Raw genomic sequence first — 16715 nt, forward strand, 5'->3', positions numbered from 1 at the left:
CCAAATTACTGGTAACACACACACGTTCCGATAATTAAATTCCGAATATTGTAAATTTCGCAAAAGTCACCTGACATTCGAAAAATGCCGCGATCCAAAGATATAAACTATAGTAAACTCCAGACTGAAGAGGATGGCCTTGACACAATGAGCAAAAAATCCAAGAGAAGAAAAAATGTCAAAATCAAAAAAGATCCCCGACTCTTATTTTTCTCCAGCATTGACATCTACGCCCAGCCATTGAGATGGTGGGAAAGGGAGCCAGTGAAATATGCGTGAGTGGTTAAACTATAAGAAATCTTTAAAAAATTTCACTTTCCAAAGAGCCAACCCCAAACGTCATGTCAAAAAAAAAATTTAACCTTATCAAATGAAAGATACAACATTTATTCGAAAAGTAGTTGAAAAGACTTTTAATTCGCAAAATAAAAAAATTATATTTCCCCTCGCCCTTGAATCCCCTTTGAACAATAAAATTTTTCTTAAATATCCACAAAACGTGCGTGAGTTTACTTCGAAAAGCGATAGACGCGAGAAGCATCACGTGCAATAATAAACTGATCAATAAATACCTAGAATCGATCATAACTCAAAGCCCATCCCAAGAGTTCGCACGTAAACTTATCCGATATCCTGAAATCGTAATCGACATAACCTCGACACGTGAATTTGACTAGCACGAGACATTGAAACCCGTATGAAAATAGACCACGTCCAATTGACATTGGAGATTCCAGAAAGTCTCTGCATGACGTCACAGAAATTCCTTAGAGACATTTCTAATTACACTCTAGAAAATATGCACCAGCAACGTATATCCAATCGTTAAAGTACATCTTTAACGTAGCAATCAATTCCGTGGTGTCCGCGTGCTCGACTCGAGTACACAATTTGACTCTGAGAACGTCGAGTTCGCCACGTAATTCGCTCCGGAATACCATCCGAGAATTACAGTTTCACAATGTTCCCGAAAATCTGGAATTCCCACGAATTTATATCCAAAGTACGTTAAAAGTTGACAGAAAAAAAAAAAAAATCCCAAGAACCCATTAGCTGCCATTTTCTTCACTCAAAGCACTACGGGTAATCATTGACCTTACGAAGTGCCTAGATTTTACCAAATAACGAATTACGAGGAATCGAACGATAGTCATGGACATTGTCAAGCGAACAAAAGTAACGTATCAGAATGGCGAAACGATAAATCAGCTTATAATAAATAAACGAAGAAATCGAACAAAGAAGGATGGAAGAAAAATATATGTAAAACACCATCTACGTATCTGCCTACCTCAAATCGTCGTTTATCCATTCATCATGAAATACAGTATCCTTTGAATACGATGGAGGAAAAAAAATTTTGTCATTATACTACTTTTCGCGGAAAAATTCAAATCAACCCCGTCCCAATAGTCGTTGTCGTCTTGTGTAGGCTCTCGATTGATTATTGATTTCCAAAGGCTTTTCCCGTGTCTAAGGATCGCGTGTCTACGTAGGTGTCATGCTGTCAGCTAGACGCTGTCTATACTTTTGGTAACATGACAGGAGGTTGTTGTGTCAGCCTATAGACACTAGACTGACTTTCTAGTCGTACAGATTGTTGTGTGCAAGCTCTTTCCATGTATGCGTGTTACTTTGCACTTTAAGAGGGGTGGAATGTTTAGGGGGTTGCACGGACATTCTCGTGCTTGACTTCGCACCGTTTGGATCCTGCTCCTGTAGTGTCCGGTTTGGGGCTTTTTGAAAAAGTGAAAAAAAAAAAACATCTTTGGTCGTTTCGAATTTTTGTGTTGAGTTTGCCGTCTTTGTTTGTGCGATTTTTTTTTTTGACAGAAGAATTTTTTTAATGATGACTTACGGGGGTGGGTTTTGGGCTACCGTTGAGCTTCTGGTAGCCCTTGGTGGTAAAAGTGATCCTGGCGTTGAACCGTTTAAAGAAGATATTGAGGATTGGTTGGAGGCTGTTTCTAACAAAGTGAAACTTCAGCTTGAGAGGGAGAAGATTAGAGAGAATGCTAAGCTTGTTGGATGCAAAGCTCGGAAGGAGTCAATGGATTATAGAAATAATTTGAATTGCAGGTAGATCATTATTTTTTTTGGGATTATCGTTAAATATATATTTTTATACAGCTTTGTCTTGATGATTAATTTCCTTAGTTGTGCAAATGAGAAATTTCGCCGTAGATTTAAAATGATGTACAGCTTCATCAGCGAGCTGTTTTATCAGTGGCATTAACTGTACAGTCGATATAGAAAAAAAAAAAACTTGTACAATTTACGATTCGGAAAAAATATTAAATACCTACTGAGCTTGCAAGGACCAATCATTCGTCAACAAAGACGATAAAGTTACTGTGAGCTTGCGAGCTTTAGTAGGTAATGTAGTTTTCAGTTCTGACTTACCGACTGCAGCTTTCCCAGAAAACTCGTTTACCGGCAGTACAGAAAATTCGAGGTAACATCATTATTTGATCAATAAATAGAACCGTTACAGACACTAAGTAGTAGGTTTATGAAAAAAATAAAACTTCACCGCCAAAATTTTATATTTTCCAATCTTTATAAATCAGACTGTCACGTTTCTCAAGATCTATATCTCAATTTCCCGGCCAGATATCTCTTCCAATTTTTCATTAATCTTTGCTACAACGGTATCAAAACGATTCTTTAAATTGAATAAGAAAAAATACCTGCAAAATTCTTAATTACTATTTTCACAACTCAAAATTCTGCATTGCCATTCGAGGTCCCCAGTCTCTTTGAACAAGCCGAATTCTCACGCAGCACTAAAAATCCCAATAATTATACAAACAATAGCTATACCGTTGAAACGTTATAACCAGTTTATCTCGCGTCATGATTTATAGCGTTCGCGTGAAACTTTTACCTTACTTTATACGAGCAACCGTACATCACAACCTGTCTAAAAATTCGATCGGGGAAACATGTTTCCTTGGAATCCTAAAATAGATACCAGAAAATTTTCAAAGAACCCAACAACCGTATATTTATTTCATTAGAAAATCCACAAAAAGATTACTCAAAATTCCAGAACTAATCGTTACATCCACATGATCATTACAACTCTCAAGATATCTGTAAAATCCTCAAATAATTTCAATGTATCAATTCCAAAAACAAATCCCCAAACATACACATAACACAATTGAAAGAAAATACAAAAATACATAAGTAAGATTATGTAAATTTTAAGAATACAAACTAATGCACAACAGCATTGCCAAACATCTTGGCTCTTTTACCATAAACTGAAAACAAAATATCTTTCCCAAAAAAAAAGTCCGCCCCGAAATGCCGCAGAGCATAAATATGATTCCTTAGACATACACTACTGTCGAAAAGTTTTCGGGCAAGGCCCACAAATGCACTCGAACCCTGTTTCTCGGTCAGCATTAAACTAAATCGTATTTAAGATTTTTCTACAGAACAACGTGCACATCCCCGCTCCTCAGCGCTCAGTACGACCCAAAACATACCTCAAACGCTTATGAGTTTTACTTTTTCCCACCTTGGCTGGAAACTTTCCGACGGCAGTGTACATCGGTTTTCTTAGTACTGTCAAAGGGGTTGATCTATTAAAAAAAAAAAGGATGGCAGACACGGAGAAATCACAAGAAGGAAAACCCACACTGGGATTGAAGAACTTAAACGATATTCGTCTACTCCTTTACCATTTTCAATACCCACCTCCAACCACTACAGACATTTTCACCCTCAACGCGACCTGGCGGAGTGTTTCAGAAACGTTTTCGAGCGACTGTCACGTCTTTGCGTTTATTCAATATTTAACATGCACTTTTCTCGCCTATGAAATTCTTTTAAGAATCCTTTTCCCTCAGGCACGATTCACTCCAACAGACGTCTGTGGATATTGCCATGAGACATATTGGTAACTAAAAAAAAAAAACAAATTGTCAGCGAACACTGTATTATTTATCACTGGGTTAAAGATACTGCTGTCTGTTTCTTTCGCTTATTAAAACAATGATACTGTCTGTATTAGATGCTTGTAGGAAGACGATAACTCATGTTTTCATATAGAAAATCTCAAGGATTTAAATTTTCCTAATACAAATATACGTATATACGTCTTTGAATTATGGTACCTATGGTTCAAGAGAATTATTAAACATTTTTTGTAAATTCATTCACCGCCCAATTGCCAGGCTCTACCAGGGTAACAATGGATTGAATGACAGGAACAATTTTAGCGCGCATCCTTTCTATGTATTTTACATGCTCTCTGGCCGAGTGGTACATTAATTCGAAATTCTTTGACGCGTCTGCGCGAATTATTAATCAAGCAGAAATTACCGGTGCTGCTGGTCTGCTACGGTTGCATTTATCAAGAGCTAATGAAGAAAGTAGAGACAATACGCATCCCTGAGATTACATCATTTCTTTCGTTTTCCACGAGAAAAATATTGAGAAAGAAAGAATATGAGAGAGAGAAAATAGTTAAAATAATCGCAAAAAAAAACACGTGGGAAAAAGGAAAAACGAGAGAAACGTAAGAATTGTTGGAGACAAATTTTTATCAAACAACTTTCACGTCCTCTCGTCGACAATTTTCGTCACCTTGTTATTTTTACTTTTCTCTGTCTTACTTTCTCGTAACGTAAAATCGCACTCGGTTCACGGTAAAACTCCCACTCCCCCCCCCCCAATCACCAATTCCCACACTTACATCAGACGAGGTCGCAAAGGGTGAAAGTGACTATATCGGAATTCGTGTATCTATATACAATATATATAGTGTCGAAATTGCGAAAAATACGTAAGAGGGTGCAACAACCAGGGTGGGATACACTTTCAGCCCCCTTTGTTTCTAAGCTGTTTCACGAAATTTCAAGACTTTCCCGTAAAGTGGTCAACAGCGTCCCATTGGGAAATATTTCGTTTCAAAGGAATACACACACCCACTTGGCAATTTGGCATGTAACGTTCCATTTTCATGTCTTGTATTGATACTTTCCTTTTAATAAAAAATTGTAAATCAAGATCTTGAGGGATTCTTTCGTAATAAGAAATACATCGACAAAAAAAAAGTTGCTACCAAGGGTATGTCTTATTCCAATAAAAAAATGATCCCGTCACCTCAGCGTCAGGGGTCCTGATCCTATCTCATTATTCGTGTGAGCTAAATTGAGTCGACTATTCTTATTTTATTTTCTCTTGACATCACCTTCGCATTAAATACAAACGTCAAGACTAAGAGGATTAAATATTAAATACGATATACCGAACAATACTTGTCTTATTTTTTTTTGTAGTACTTTAATATTTGCCGATGAGTCTTTCTTTTTGAACTTCTGTTCACTAAATATTTTGGTCTTTGAAAAGAGTGTGCCTAAAGGAGTGTGCCTAAGTGCCTTGAAAATATTGGCCTAAAAGTTAAGAAACAAACTCTCTTGTATTATAAATCGGCTTGACCAGATTTCTCATTATGTGAAGAAAAAAGATAGCTTGACCAATATTTGAATTTCTTAATTTCTTACCCCGACGTCATCACTCCCTGTACATATGGAACGAGTGAAAAGAAAAGTCAAGTTGTACAAAACTTTGATTTCCAAGTTCCAAAGTTTTCCTTACTTTCTTACAATCGTTAAAAGAAAAAGAAAAATAATTAACAGACGTAACTGTCATCCTAAATGAATTAAATGACGTCTTCTAAAGGAATAGGGTGTATCTGTTCTTTTACTGGAATTAAATCAATTTATATATATATATATATACACACACACTCGTAACCACACAAGACAACAGTCAATATATCCCAAATTTTGACATCGTCCTACAAAAGGAAAAGCATTTCTCATTCGTCAGTAAAAATGACCACAGAGCACTTCATTGTAAAAATAGGAAATTCCATAATATTCGTGTATTTTTTTTTTTTTATAAAAAAGATACATACCTAAAATCAATAGTCAATCAAGTCACACTCGTTGTCCCTGTTAGTTTCCATAAGTTCGTCATTACATTATTTCCCGTCGAAGTTATCCTCAACGTAGGCTTTGTAGCTTCTGTAGGTTCTTTCCAACCCTGGTGCACGACATCGACTCGTCGACTCCACCTTGACGTAAGATCCAGGCGAGCTTAAAAAAATAATCAGTCGATTAAAAGTTACGCTAGAGGCAACATGGTGGAGCTCCACGAGTTTGCACTACTTACGTTTTGGTAAGATAAATATAGACTTTTATAGAAGTTATCTCGATTCGAGTATGTAAACATTAAAAATTGCATCATAAAATTTCATAAAAAATAAAATCATCCTCTTACGGCACAGGCGATCGATAATTCTCCAGTTGGATTTACAAAATTTCACATTCCACAATATAATGTTGCACCCTTAAACAGATTTTTTTTCATCCTGTCGAAAAATCTCTTTTCTACCTTTTTTTCTGGGTACATGTTCTATATATAAGTAGGTGAATACTATGACGTGCGTGAAAGCCGTGCGTAGGTGACGTTTCGTGCCAGCGTCGCGACGCGTAAGCTTATCGATCGACGCTAGTTAATTTCGCATATATTTATTTACTGTAATCCCAAAAAAAAAAAACACAAACACTGATCGACTATTGGCTGTAAAGTTATTGAAAAAATTAATTCAGATTTGCATGGTCTGATTAACTTGTTCTAATTAATTCCAAACGACTAACAACGCCAGCATCCAACTCTTGGTTCCTGGGAAAACGTTACCGCCCCGTTAACTTTAATTAACATAACGTATCACCAAATAATATTGTCTGTATAAATAAGATAAAATTTGCTATTTAATTAAGAATTCATTCGTCCTACGTTTGTCTATAATTAACTCAGTACAGTAATCAACGCAAATTTACGAGCCTCTAAATAACAATGAAAATTACACACGTATAATAAAAATCGCTGCTGATGCGCTGTATAAATTCTTATATAATCGAGGGCGATTAAAGCTTCGAATTTTTTAAAAAGTTTATAAAAGACGGCGGAAACAAAAACAGGTGCGCCGCATCGATTAACCATAAAACGATCAGGGGGTGAACCGTGTCAAAAGTTATCGGAAATTCCGCCCCAATAATTTCCGGCGTCACTAGCCAATGCCATAGACAAGCTCCTGTAGAATGCTAGTGCTAGAGGGGTTGGCTCGTTGGCGATTCATTATATACTATAGTTAGTTAGCATAGCATCGAACGGGAAGTGATCTCCAGGTCTGACACCGTTTTTACGGAACCGATCAATAGCTACGCAATGAACCAGCAAGCAGCTCTGTGACTGCTAGGTGTTTTCCACGAAGAGACATATAGCCATTCCCTGCAACCCCTATTCGTCTAAAACCCATCCCCATGTGACGACTTTTCTACAACTCGCCCGTCTGGCCAGAACTGAGAAAGCGCTAGGCTGCAGCCAGTCACGAATGTTTGGCGTCGCGACGCCGTGGGGGGTGTCGCCTTCGCTACCCTTATACTTAGAGTCAGTCAGTGCGATCTTGAATCTTCGCTGCGACAGATACTTAATAGAAGAGAAAGAAAAGTAACGAGGAAATTCCACCCCTGCGATACGGCAAGGGTAACGAAGAAATCTGAATCCATTTTCAACCCCATAAGTGTAAGGGTGTTGGGCAAGGTGTTGGATTCCACTGTAAAAAAAATATAATGACGTCACGTACGAAGGCAATTTCGATATCGGAGTTAAAAAGTTTAAAAAATTTTGAACAAGGGTGCGATTTGATGTTCAAATTTTTTTTTCAATTTTTATAGGAAAAATATTTTCAATTACCAATTAGTAAGAAGGTACTGTCGGTGTAATCGGATCTTTATCCGTTCTTGTTAAGGGTTCCTGGTTAATCCCTGTATCCCTTATACTCCGATTGAATCCCGTTTAAGATACGTGACAAGTATTCTACGCGTGGGCGCGCCTGATGAGACTCCATCGAAAGAAAATGGGAGGGGTGTACCTGCAAGAAAGAAAAAAGATGGGGGTGAACCAAGAAAAATAAGGGGGGAGGGAAGAACGAAAGTTAAGGGGGGAAAATGTAGCGGAGAGAGATCATGAGGAAAAGTAAAGTTCAGTTGGTGCGATAAGGCGGAACGGTTAACGACGAAAGAGCTTTCTTTTTTCTTCTTTTATTCTTTTTTATCGTCTATCTTTATCTCTTTCAGTTTAGGGGAAAAAAGTCACGGTGAATCTATACAGGCAAAGGAAACTGATCATTCGCATCGGATCTTCTTTGGAGTTTCATTCTTTGTTATGTCCCTTCTCATTTCTTTGTATGCTAATCACGTATTTTCAGCTTGAGTTATCCTCCGGTAAGGACAAGACTAGAGATGCTTATGGGAAGCAACGTCGTACGACTTACCGACCGAAAGTACATGCTCAAACTGATGTCCAGAATTCGTCAAGATTATGAAAGCCAGCAAAAGATTCGTATTGAGGAACGTAAGGTAAGAAGTTTAGAATATTTGTCGGAATAGACCTCGAAAGTAAATTTTAGGTTAAACGAAGAATTTGGAAAAATTTTTTATAATATTTCCAGTACTTTGATTTAAAAAGTCACATATACATTATATATATATATATTATGATACCATGTCTCACACAGCTCACCTTATCGTACCCTTATAAAACGTCTGTTAAAATCCAACCAATCCAATAAACATGCCAAAGCCTAAAATACTGCCATATTAAAAATATTACGATATACCTACTTGCATTCAACCAAGCAAAATTCGAGTAAGCATTTTTTTGTATTTTCTCATCCACTTCCCTACTCTCTACCAATTCATAAACCTGAATATCATTTCATCCCCAACCACCACTTAGAAACCATTCGCACGAAATATTACAAATAAAAAGAAAAAGAAGAAAAGTATATTGTCAGACCCGTAATGACATCTAATAATGACGATTATTGACCACTTAGTATTTCCTCCCCTCCTAACCTGTACACTTTTTACACCGTATCAACAAATCTAAAAGCCCTACAAACTCGAGCAAGGAATTATAATCTTGCCAACGATGAAATCCCCTAGACCTTATCGATCGTGAGCTCTGCTCCCATCATATACAACAAAAAAATCGCTTCCAGAGACATCGACCGATGCACACTCACCATTCTGAATTATCCAATACATCCTTAGGGACAATACCTTTTACCTTGCCACAAACTGTCACTGTCCTAATATCGCTATAAGTCCATGCATAAAACAACAACGTACATAAACAAGTGGGCATTCAAGCAAAGAAATCGCTCACGTGGGACCGATGGAAAGACGGATTTAAAATTAAACCCTTGGAGGAATAAGGAATGAAAATAGTGATCGCATGTAACGAGGCAGTTTTCTCCTGGTCGACGTACATCGACGTGACTCGTAGAGAAACGAAATGAAACTAGCGCGCTCGCCATTTCGTCGAATCCCGAATGACTATATATATATATATATATATCTGAACAGATATATTTGTATATGAATACACATAGGAAGAGTGATTTCCCTGACTGATTCTAAGTGAAAGAATACTTTAAAGTACTTTACGACTGGCCCATTTTAATCGCGTGTATTATCGACGTGAAATTATCGGTACCTCGCATTGCAAACACGAAACTACAAACTGGTTCGTTTTAACACTGATAACGTGTTCGTCTTTATTTCACGTTTTACAATTCACTAATAATTATCACACGATACACTATTGCACTCTGAGTAACGAGGGAAGCAGTTCGATTGGTCGACAGTGCTGCTACCGCTGTCTCTTAGAACTAAACGTATATTTTACTCTTAGCATCTGTCGGTACTATTTTTACTTGTTACTCGAATGCTTTCTAATAAATCGAAGTGGAATTAAAAGTGAAGCTTGATACGTTTTGTTCGTACTGTACCAGAAGAACGTTACACGTGATATAGAGCACGATATTTGAAATCTGTAGAAAACGTATTTCCCAAATACAATTATAATTGGTTTTACTTTGTGATAGCCAACGGAATAAATTTTAAATGATGAAAAAAAAAGAGACAGAAAGCCTGTGTCTTCTTGATAAATTGTAATGTGGCACTGTAACCTTTATAAAAGTTCAACAGTAGTAATGAAAACCTGTACGAGAATCTAGTGGCTAATTGGAACCCACAAAATTAATTTTATTTCGTCTGCAGTGAGCGATATTATTTACTGATTATTTTCAAATGTGCAAAAGTCTTTTATCCATCATTCTTAATTCATTTTAAGCACTGTCACTCAGGGTGCACGGTCTATACGATACTGACGTCATGTTCTAATTCAAATAATCCACTTTACTACCGAAATCTAGCAAGACAAATGTAAATATCCACATAATTATTTCCCATATATCACACCATTGTCTGATTTGATAATTCATTTTCGTCATACCTACAACGGTAATGAATTATTAAAAAAACTCATTGTTTCGTTTCTCAGTGACATTTCTCCAACAAAAGAATCAATTTATACCAAAAATATCACCACAATGGGCAAACCATTCGAACTCTCACTGACATCTCGCGTTGCAAAATTTCATTCGTCGAAAAAGCCGGCCTTCGCCGTCACGCGTACGAGACAGAACTAAAATGATCGTTTTCACCTGCCACTATTTGCTTCTATTCTTGTATCTGACACGCTGCGTTTCAATCCTTACGCCTTTTCACGTGCTTAACTCCAAAAAGCAACCAGAGGACCTCATTACTTTTTCTTCACTCGCAAAAAATATAATACACAATACGTACGTTCCGAAATGCACTGGCACTAAGTAAGATAATAGTAAGTTATGCGCTGACACAACTAATTTGTATCTACGCGTGTTTGACGTTCGTTCACCAGTGGAGAATACATAACCTAACCTAACTTCTTGTCCTACGTCCAATTACGCCAACACGATAGAAACAAGGAAAAATAAGTAATTGAGTAAAGAACAAACGCGTCTTTTTGCTGATTGGAATCCTGAACCTAGGGCGTCCGATTAACCCGAGAAATGTTCACTCTCAATACATATATACATATATACTGCACAAACAAGTACCCCCAGAGCATGTCGAAATTCGTATAGCACACATAAACTTAACTTTTATCCTGTACATACATATCTAGCCTCCCAGCCATGCATATATATATCATAGTAACTTTGGTAATATCGATCTACCCATTGCCAGTAGAATTATTTACCAAGCAAAAATGAGATATTTGAAATACCTAAATTGCATCCCCCATCGTTGTTTACTTGCAGAAAAATGAATTGACGAGAACAAAAAAGATGATACTCAATAGACTGATCCCGGTGCAGGAAGCTCCAATGGAATTGCGAAAGTATCCATTGTTTCAGCTTTATCTCTACTGCGACGCAATAATCGAGGAGAAACGCAAAAGAGTATGTATCATAGCCATAGATATAGCAGTCTTACAGTATCTTGGGTATCTAATTATAATTATATTTTTATTTACTTAGCGTATACCTAAGAAAGCTCGGATGACCGAATCTCTCTATAGACTTTTGTATCCGGATGAAAAGAACGACGAAGAGGTTAACGAGGATGACGAGGAAGAGATATACATGAAAACTGTTTATATAAACGGTTCACCAGAATTGGTAATTAATTATATAATAATAATTTTCTTTAATGACAATCATACAACTTTTTTCTATATCTTTATTCTTTCTTTTTATGTACAATTTATCGTCAACTTTATCATACGAAATAAATTGTCTCTAAGGTACCCATGAGTCCGCAGGAAATAAGCGACCTTAAGAGAGAGCAGGAAGCTGTGAAGGATATCGAGGACGGTTACATGCTGACCCAAGAGGAATACGATCGTCTTCACTACGAAACCGAAGCCGTTAAAGAGCTTCGCGAGACTCAGGTGAACAGCAGAAAATTTTATCTTGATCGTCAAGAATGAAAATCACGACTGTAGTCCTGACGTAGGAGATCTAGATGCGCCTAAGAGATTGTATTAAGAGTAGGGAAAGAATGGGACAAAATTTACAAAAATTCACGCCACACTTCATTTTTTATATGTGTACAAGTTTTTTCTATAAACCTATGTAACGTTGAGAGGATCCAAAAAATTGTATCTCTGAAACAATTTGATGAGTGATCATGTAAACATGTGCAAATTTCATCCAATTCGATTACTTGGTTCGTATCGGGCTGTATCCATACGTGAGTCTTGCTTTGATTCCCTTATTAGTTAGACTAGTTTACGACCAACTGATTATCTCTTGGAACAATTTCATATCGAGCTTGATTGGACACCCTATTGTTATCTTTATCGTTAGATTCCCCCACTTGGACCCCTCTTCTTGGTCGACTATTTTCTCTAGCTTCTACGGAAGGTATGGGAGGATGTTCATCTTTTCTGAAAATGACATATGGGAAAACTTGAGATTATTATGAAAAAGTTACATAGCGGTCGAATTTAGGTTTTGTCGGTGGTTAGGGAAAATATATGGAGAGAAAAGAATATGAGTGATAAATTCTGTTAGATTATTGTCTGATGTTTATATTTTGGATTTTTTTAATTTTTGAATTTTTATAAATTTCTTTTTTCAGACGGTCGAGGAAATGTACGCCAAGGCTTATGAGATCGTGGGTATTCTTTACTCTTATGTGGACGAAGGTCGATACAAGAAAGCTGCAGAAGAGAAGAATGCAGGTGATAAGAATACGGAAGAAGGACCGGTCGATACGTCAGCGACGATTGGGGAATCTGAGAAGAGACCGGAAACGGATGTCTGATAAGACAAAGACCACTGGGTGACAAATACTATATCCATGAAAATGTAGATTTGATCTTTCTTTTTTTACTGATACGTGGTTTTAATCGATCGATCTTCATTATGGTAATCAATCGATAAGGGAAGTAGAATTAGAATATTATGTTATGTCTAAACAGTTACGAATGTTTGAGGAAAAAAAAATTATGTTTATAGGTTATTATGCGTTTGTATAGTGAAATTATGTTAATTTAATGTAAAATGAGTATTTGATTGTTTATTGAAAACACGTCTACCTGTACCTACTTTATATGCGTTTATAGAGATAACAATAAAATATAACGTGTGTCCATACTGGATCGAGTTTTGAAAAATAATACAATAACCTTCTTGTACTGCGAAATATCTTCCTAAGGATTAATTGGACTTTGAGTAATTTAAAATTTATTTAACGTTAAAGATAGGCTTGTCATAATTCACTTTGCTACGTTTACAGTAAAATTCATTAGGGATGAACATTACGTACAGTATATAGGTCTCTTCTGAAAAGCATTAATCGCCGTATCAGCTAATTACAGTTTCGCAGTTGCTTCACAGTTTCAAAGGTTATCAAAGACAGATCGGTTAAGATCGATGGGGACAAAATGTGCTAAATACCAAATTTATGGTATGGATCACGCATTTATAAATAGGGTCGTATGTTTTTATATGATGGACTAAGCCAAGAATATCATAATATCGATTATTAGTGTTACGAATAGATCATTAAAAACTCTAATTACATCGAAATATAATCGCTATATGCTTTCTATTAGCAATCGATTAAATTTATTATTTTTTACTAATTTTTTGAAAAAACTAACAATCTTTCCTTTTCGAGGAAGGGTCGCCAATGGTGTTTGTTAAAAAAAAAAAAAGTTAGTGAATAAAATTTGATCTTTTACAAGAGATCGGAGGTCCTTGGAAAATTAAATTATTGATGATTTATAAAAATTTTAATTATAAGAGTAAATCGTTAGAAGTCCATACAATTTAACATTAATTCAATGAGATGCCGGTGCAACGGGACGAAAATGATAAAGATAATGAATAAGGGTCTTCCTATTCCTGTGAATTTATTTATAGCATTTCCAAGGATCCTTGAATCCAGTGTGATAAGGAAACTGGGGAACGTATACGAATTACGAAAAGATTAACAGATAATTTGGATAAAATTAAATTTTAGGAACAGAATTTGCCAAGTTTAATCCTTTCTTTCATATACTAATTAAATCCACGCTTTTGTATTCAAAACTCAAGTTCACTATTTTGAGGTTCCTGATAATACATCCGACCAGATATTTCTACTGATTAAATTTCACTGATCAAAATTTATTGTTCCACCCTGTATATACAGCGATACCCCTAATACGTCGGATGGTCAACGTAAGTCGAAAAAATCAAAAGTCATGGTAGTATTTTCCATAGAAGAAGGTGGAAGTGGCAGTGGCGAAGTATAAAAGAGGGAAAAAATCAAAGTCCGAAATTACTTAGGTCCAGAGGACGTAAATCAATGTATTACTGTATACCTTTGGGGAAAGTTGCTGAGAAATAAATTTCCGGTTAGACCCAAACTTGAATCTCAGTCTATGTATATCACGTTTCCTTCGTTACTGCACATACATTCCGGTTATATATTTGACCAGTTGTCGGAAAGATTCTAATTGTGAGTTAAGGGTCACTCCTATACTATATAAGGATAAAACTTGACCTTTATCGGAAAGACTCGTAAAACAATCCTCCAAGAAATTAGTAACGATCAGCGACACGATAGCCATGCTTAAAGTTATCAGTGAACTACTAAGAAAATCCCTAGGGAATATATTTAGCTGACCTAGGCCCGTTTATTTGAACGCGGTTCAGCGCGTAAGCTCCGTTTACCTTCAAAAATACAAGTGTCTGATTGGGCAGTTAAACCGAGTTCATGCATTGAACTGCGTGAAAAAAAAAGTTGGTCTGATTCGACTCCCTAGAAAATCACATGGCAAAAGTAATCGAGAACAATTTTCATTATTAAATTTCGACGATTGAGGGAAACACAGCTGGCAAGTCACAATACATACAGTGTATATGGACGCGTTTACGTCCAAGCAGCTGTTGCATCACACCATGTAATATAGATCGAATAAACTAGAGAGTTAAATACACGAGTAGAACGTCTCAAGGATAATTAAATTATTCAGGTATTAAATTGTCAATTTGATTAATAAATTGGATAATAAATTTTGAAAAAAAATCATTCCTTGTCTCACGCGTCAAATACATTTTAGAATAAGACAACAGGCGTGTATAACCCGTTCGAATAAGCATGTACTAACATGGGGTAACGGAAGTGTGCTAATTACGCCAGCGAGTAGGTGTACCGTCAGAAGAGGTTATTCCCTATCCATTAGACAGGAGATGTATCCTGTCAGGATGTAGCGGCATGTTCGCCATTAGCTAAAGATTCCTATACAAGGGTGATCTCACCTAACAGGTTTGAGCTATGGCGGTGACTGTACTTTAGTAACTTTTTGCATCGTACGAGTTTTACGTGTCGCACAGCTTTTCTACAGCTAACTTCACGTCGCTATAACTGGAAGTTCCGTTTGCAAAGATCCAAAGCTAAACGGCAAAGCACGGTGGATTTTCTTGAAATTCTAAAGAACTAATGGATGGGGCATTTCCAAAGATATCACATGGTAAGTTTTGCATCGTACGAGTTTTACGTATCGCGCAGCTTTTTTACACTATTTCAACGTCCTAAGCTAATGCAGTGTATTCTATCGTGTCTGAAGTCAGCTGCAAATGCTATTAGGGTTTTGTAGACGTATCTAAATGTACACTGTCAGCTGTGCATTTGCGTACACCTAAGTGCCCCTATGGCATTTGGGGTTAAAAGGCCTCGGATCGTGCATTTAAATAAAAGCACTTTTTACATTTTTTCTTTGTCTTTGGAATTGTTTATCTTTTATATACGTTTTCCTCTTAATTCAATGGGTTTTGAAATTTAAAAAACCATCTTCACCCTCTATTCTCTTGATTCGTTTAATTGGTCTGGAGCGAGCACTGTTCATGTTCACCTTTGTTTCAGTAAGCTGAGAAAATTTCCAATAATCGCATCAGTATCGATACTGCAATGTGTCTCTTGGTCCTATGACTTGACCTTTGACCCCCCATACCTATCGCAACTCCGAAATATAATACTATTTTGGTATGCAAAAATAATTTTTTTTTAACAACATTAATAAGACAAATTAACTCACGAATAAAACTATACAAACTTTTTCCAAGAGTCGGTCCACGAATTTTAATTTCTTTTTTGACAATTGGCAGACAGACTCGGGAAAAATTATATGATTTTTTTAATACAAGCGCATAAGTTTGTGATAAGATAAAAAAATAAATATATTTTAGTGCAAAACCATGCACGTGTCCTTTGCTATAAAAACCTCATTGTTTTGGATCTGTCAAAAAGACACATTGAACCTATAAATTAACCGAATGTAGATGATACAAGGATTTGGAACAGCACAGAAATCTGAAATTTTTATTTAAAATTACTTTATGTCTGTCAATCCTTTTGCAAAGTGAATAGGAACCAAACCCTAAAGGCAGGATAAGGTGAAATCTTGGAATTCTAGTGAAATAAGCAATAAAACATTTTCCGAAATTCTACGAACGTATCATGCGAAAAGCGTAGGTGGGAACATAAGAAAACTTTGGTTCAGACCGCAAGGACATTTGTCATGGACTGTCGGGACATGAAAAGGACACGCGAGAATATCGAGAGTAACGTGTCTAATGACGTCATGCATTATTAGCTATATTTTTCATTAGATTGTATAAAGTGTCATATAATGCATAAGGGAGACTAGTGATCTTTGGGGAGGAAAAGTATATTCGAAGCATTGTAAAATATTCAAGGGATCAAACCACCACAAGGAGGAGGAAGTTAATTGAATTACTTCAA

At 36.4% G+C, this 16715-nt stretch overlaps 1 protein-coding gene and 1 long non-coding RNA gene across 8 annotated transcripts; one reads left to right on the forward strand and one right to left on the reverse strand.

Annotated features, from left to right (window-relative positions):
- Positions 1-47: 47 nt before the first annotated feature.
- Positions 48-13078, forward strand: LOC107266164. 3 transcript variants are annotated; one of them, XM_025083432.1, is made up of 6 exons: positions 48-275; positions 8294-8444; positions 11237-11377; positions 11456-11596; positions 11722-11868; positions 12561-13078. In XM_025083432.1, exons 1-6 carry the CDS (start codon positions 85-87, stop codon positions 12744-12746), a joined length of 957 nt encoding a protein of 318 aa, XP_024939200.1. In that variant the 5' UTR covers positions 48-84; the 3' UTR covers positions 12747-13078. The 3 variants fall into 3 exon arrangements, with proteins under 3 accessions (XP_024939200.1, XP_015591860.1, XP_024939201.1); XM_015736374.2 differs by lacking the exon at positions 48-275 and adding an exon at positions 1707-2079; XM_025083433.1 differs by lacking the exon at positions 48-275 and adding an exon at positions 6150-6198.
- Positions 1619-9737, reverse strand: LOC107266166. Of its 5 annotated transcripts, XR_003059255.1 has the most exons (6): positions 9586-9737; positions 7780-7957; positions 5936-7639; positions 3709-3914; positions 1859-1961; positions 1619-1736 (listed from the first exon to the last, which is right to left on the reverse strand). It is a non-coding gene; the product is annotated as an uncharacterized LOC107266166 (long non-coding RNA). The 5 variants fall into 5 exon arrangements; XR_003059252.1 differs by lacking the exons at positions 1619-1736; positions 1859-1961 and having other exon boundaries at positions 2086-3914; positions 5936-6116; positions 6193-7639; XR_003059254.1 differs by lacking the exons at positions 1619-1736; positions 1859-1961 and adding an exon at positions 2086-3593.
- Positions 13079-16715: the final 3637 nt, after the last annotated feature.

Source organism: Cephus cinctus, unplaced genomic scaffold, assembly GCF_000341935.2.
Source record: "Cephus cinctus unplaced genomic scaffold, Ccin1 Ccin1_scaffold0299, whole genome shotgun sequence".
NCBI classification, from domain to species: Eukaryota; Metazoa; Arthropoda; class Insecta; order Hymenoptera; family Cephidae; genus Cephus; species Cephus cinctus.

Excerpts from the sequence above, each read along its gene's own strand:
- LOC107266164 (XM_015736374.2), top strand. The coding sequence starts at position 1,847 with ATGATGACTTACGGGGGTGGGTTTTGGGCTACCGTTGAGCTTCTGGTA. Across the intron at positions 8,445-11,236 it reads TTCGTATTGAGGAACGTAAG|AAAAATGAATTGACGAGAAC; the intron begins GTAAGAAGTTTA and ends GTTTACTTGCAG. Across the intron at positions 11,378-11,455 it reads TCGAGGAGAAACGCAAAAGA|CGTATACCTAAGAAAGCTCG; the intron begins GTATGTATCATA and ends TTATTTACTTAG.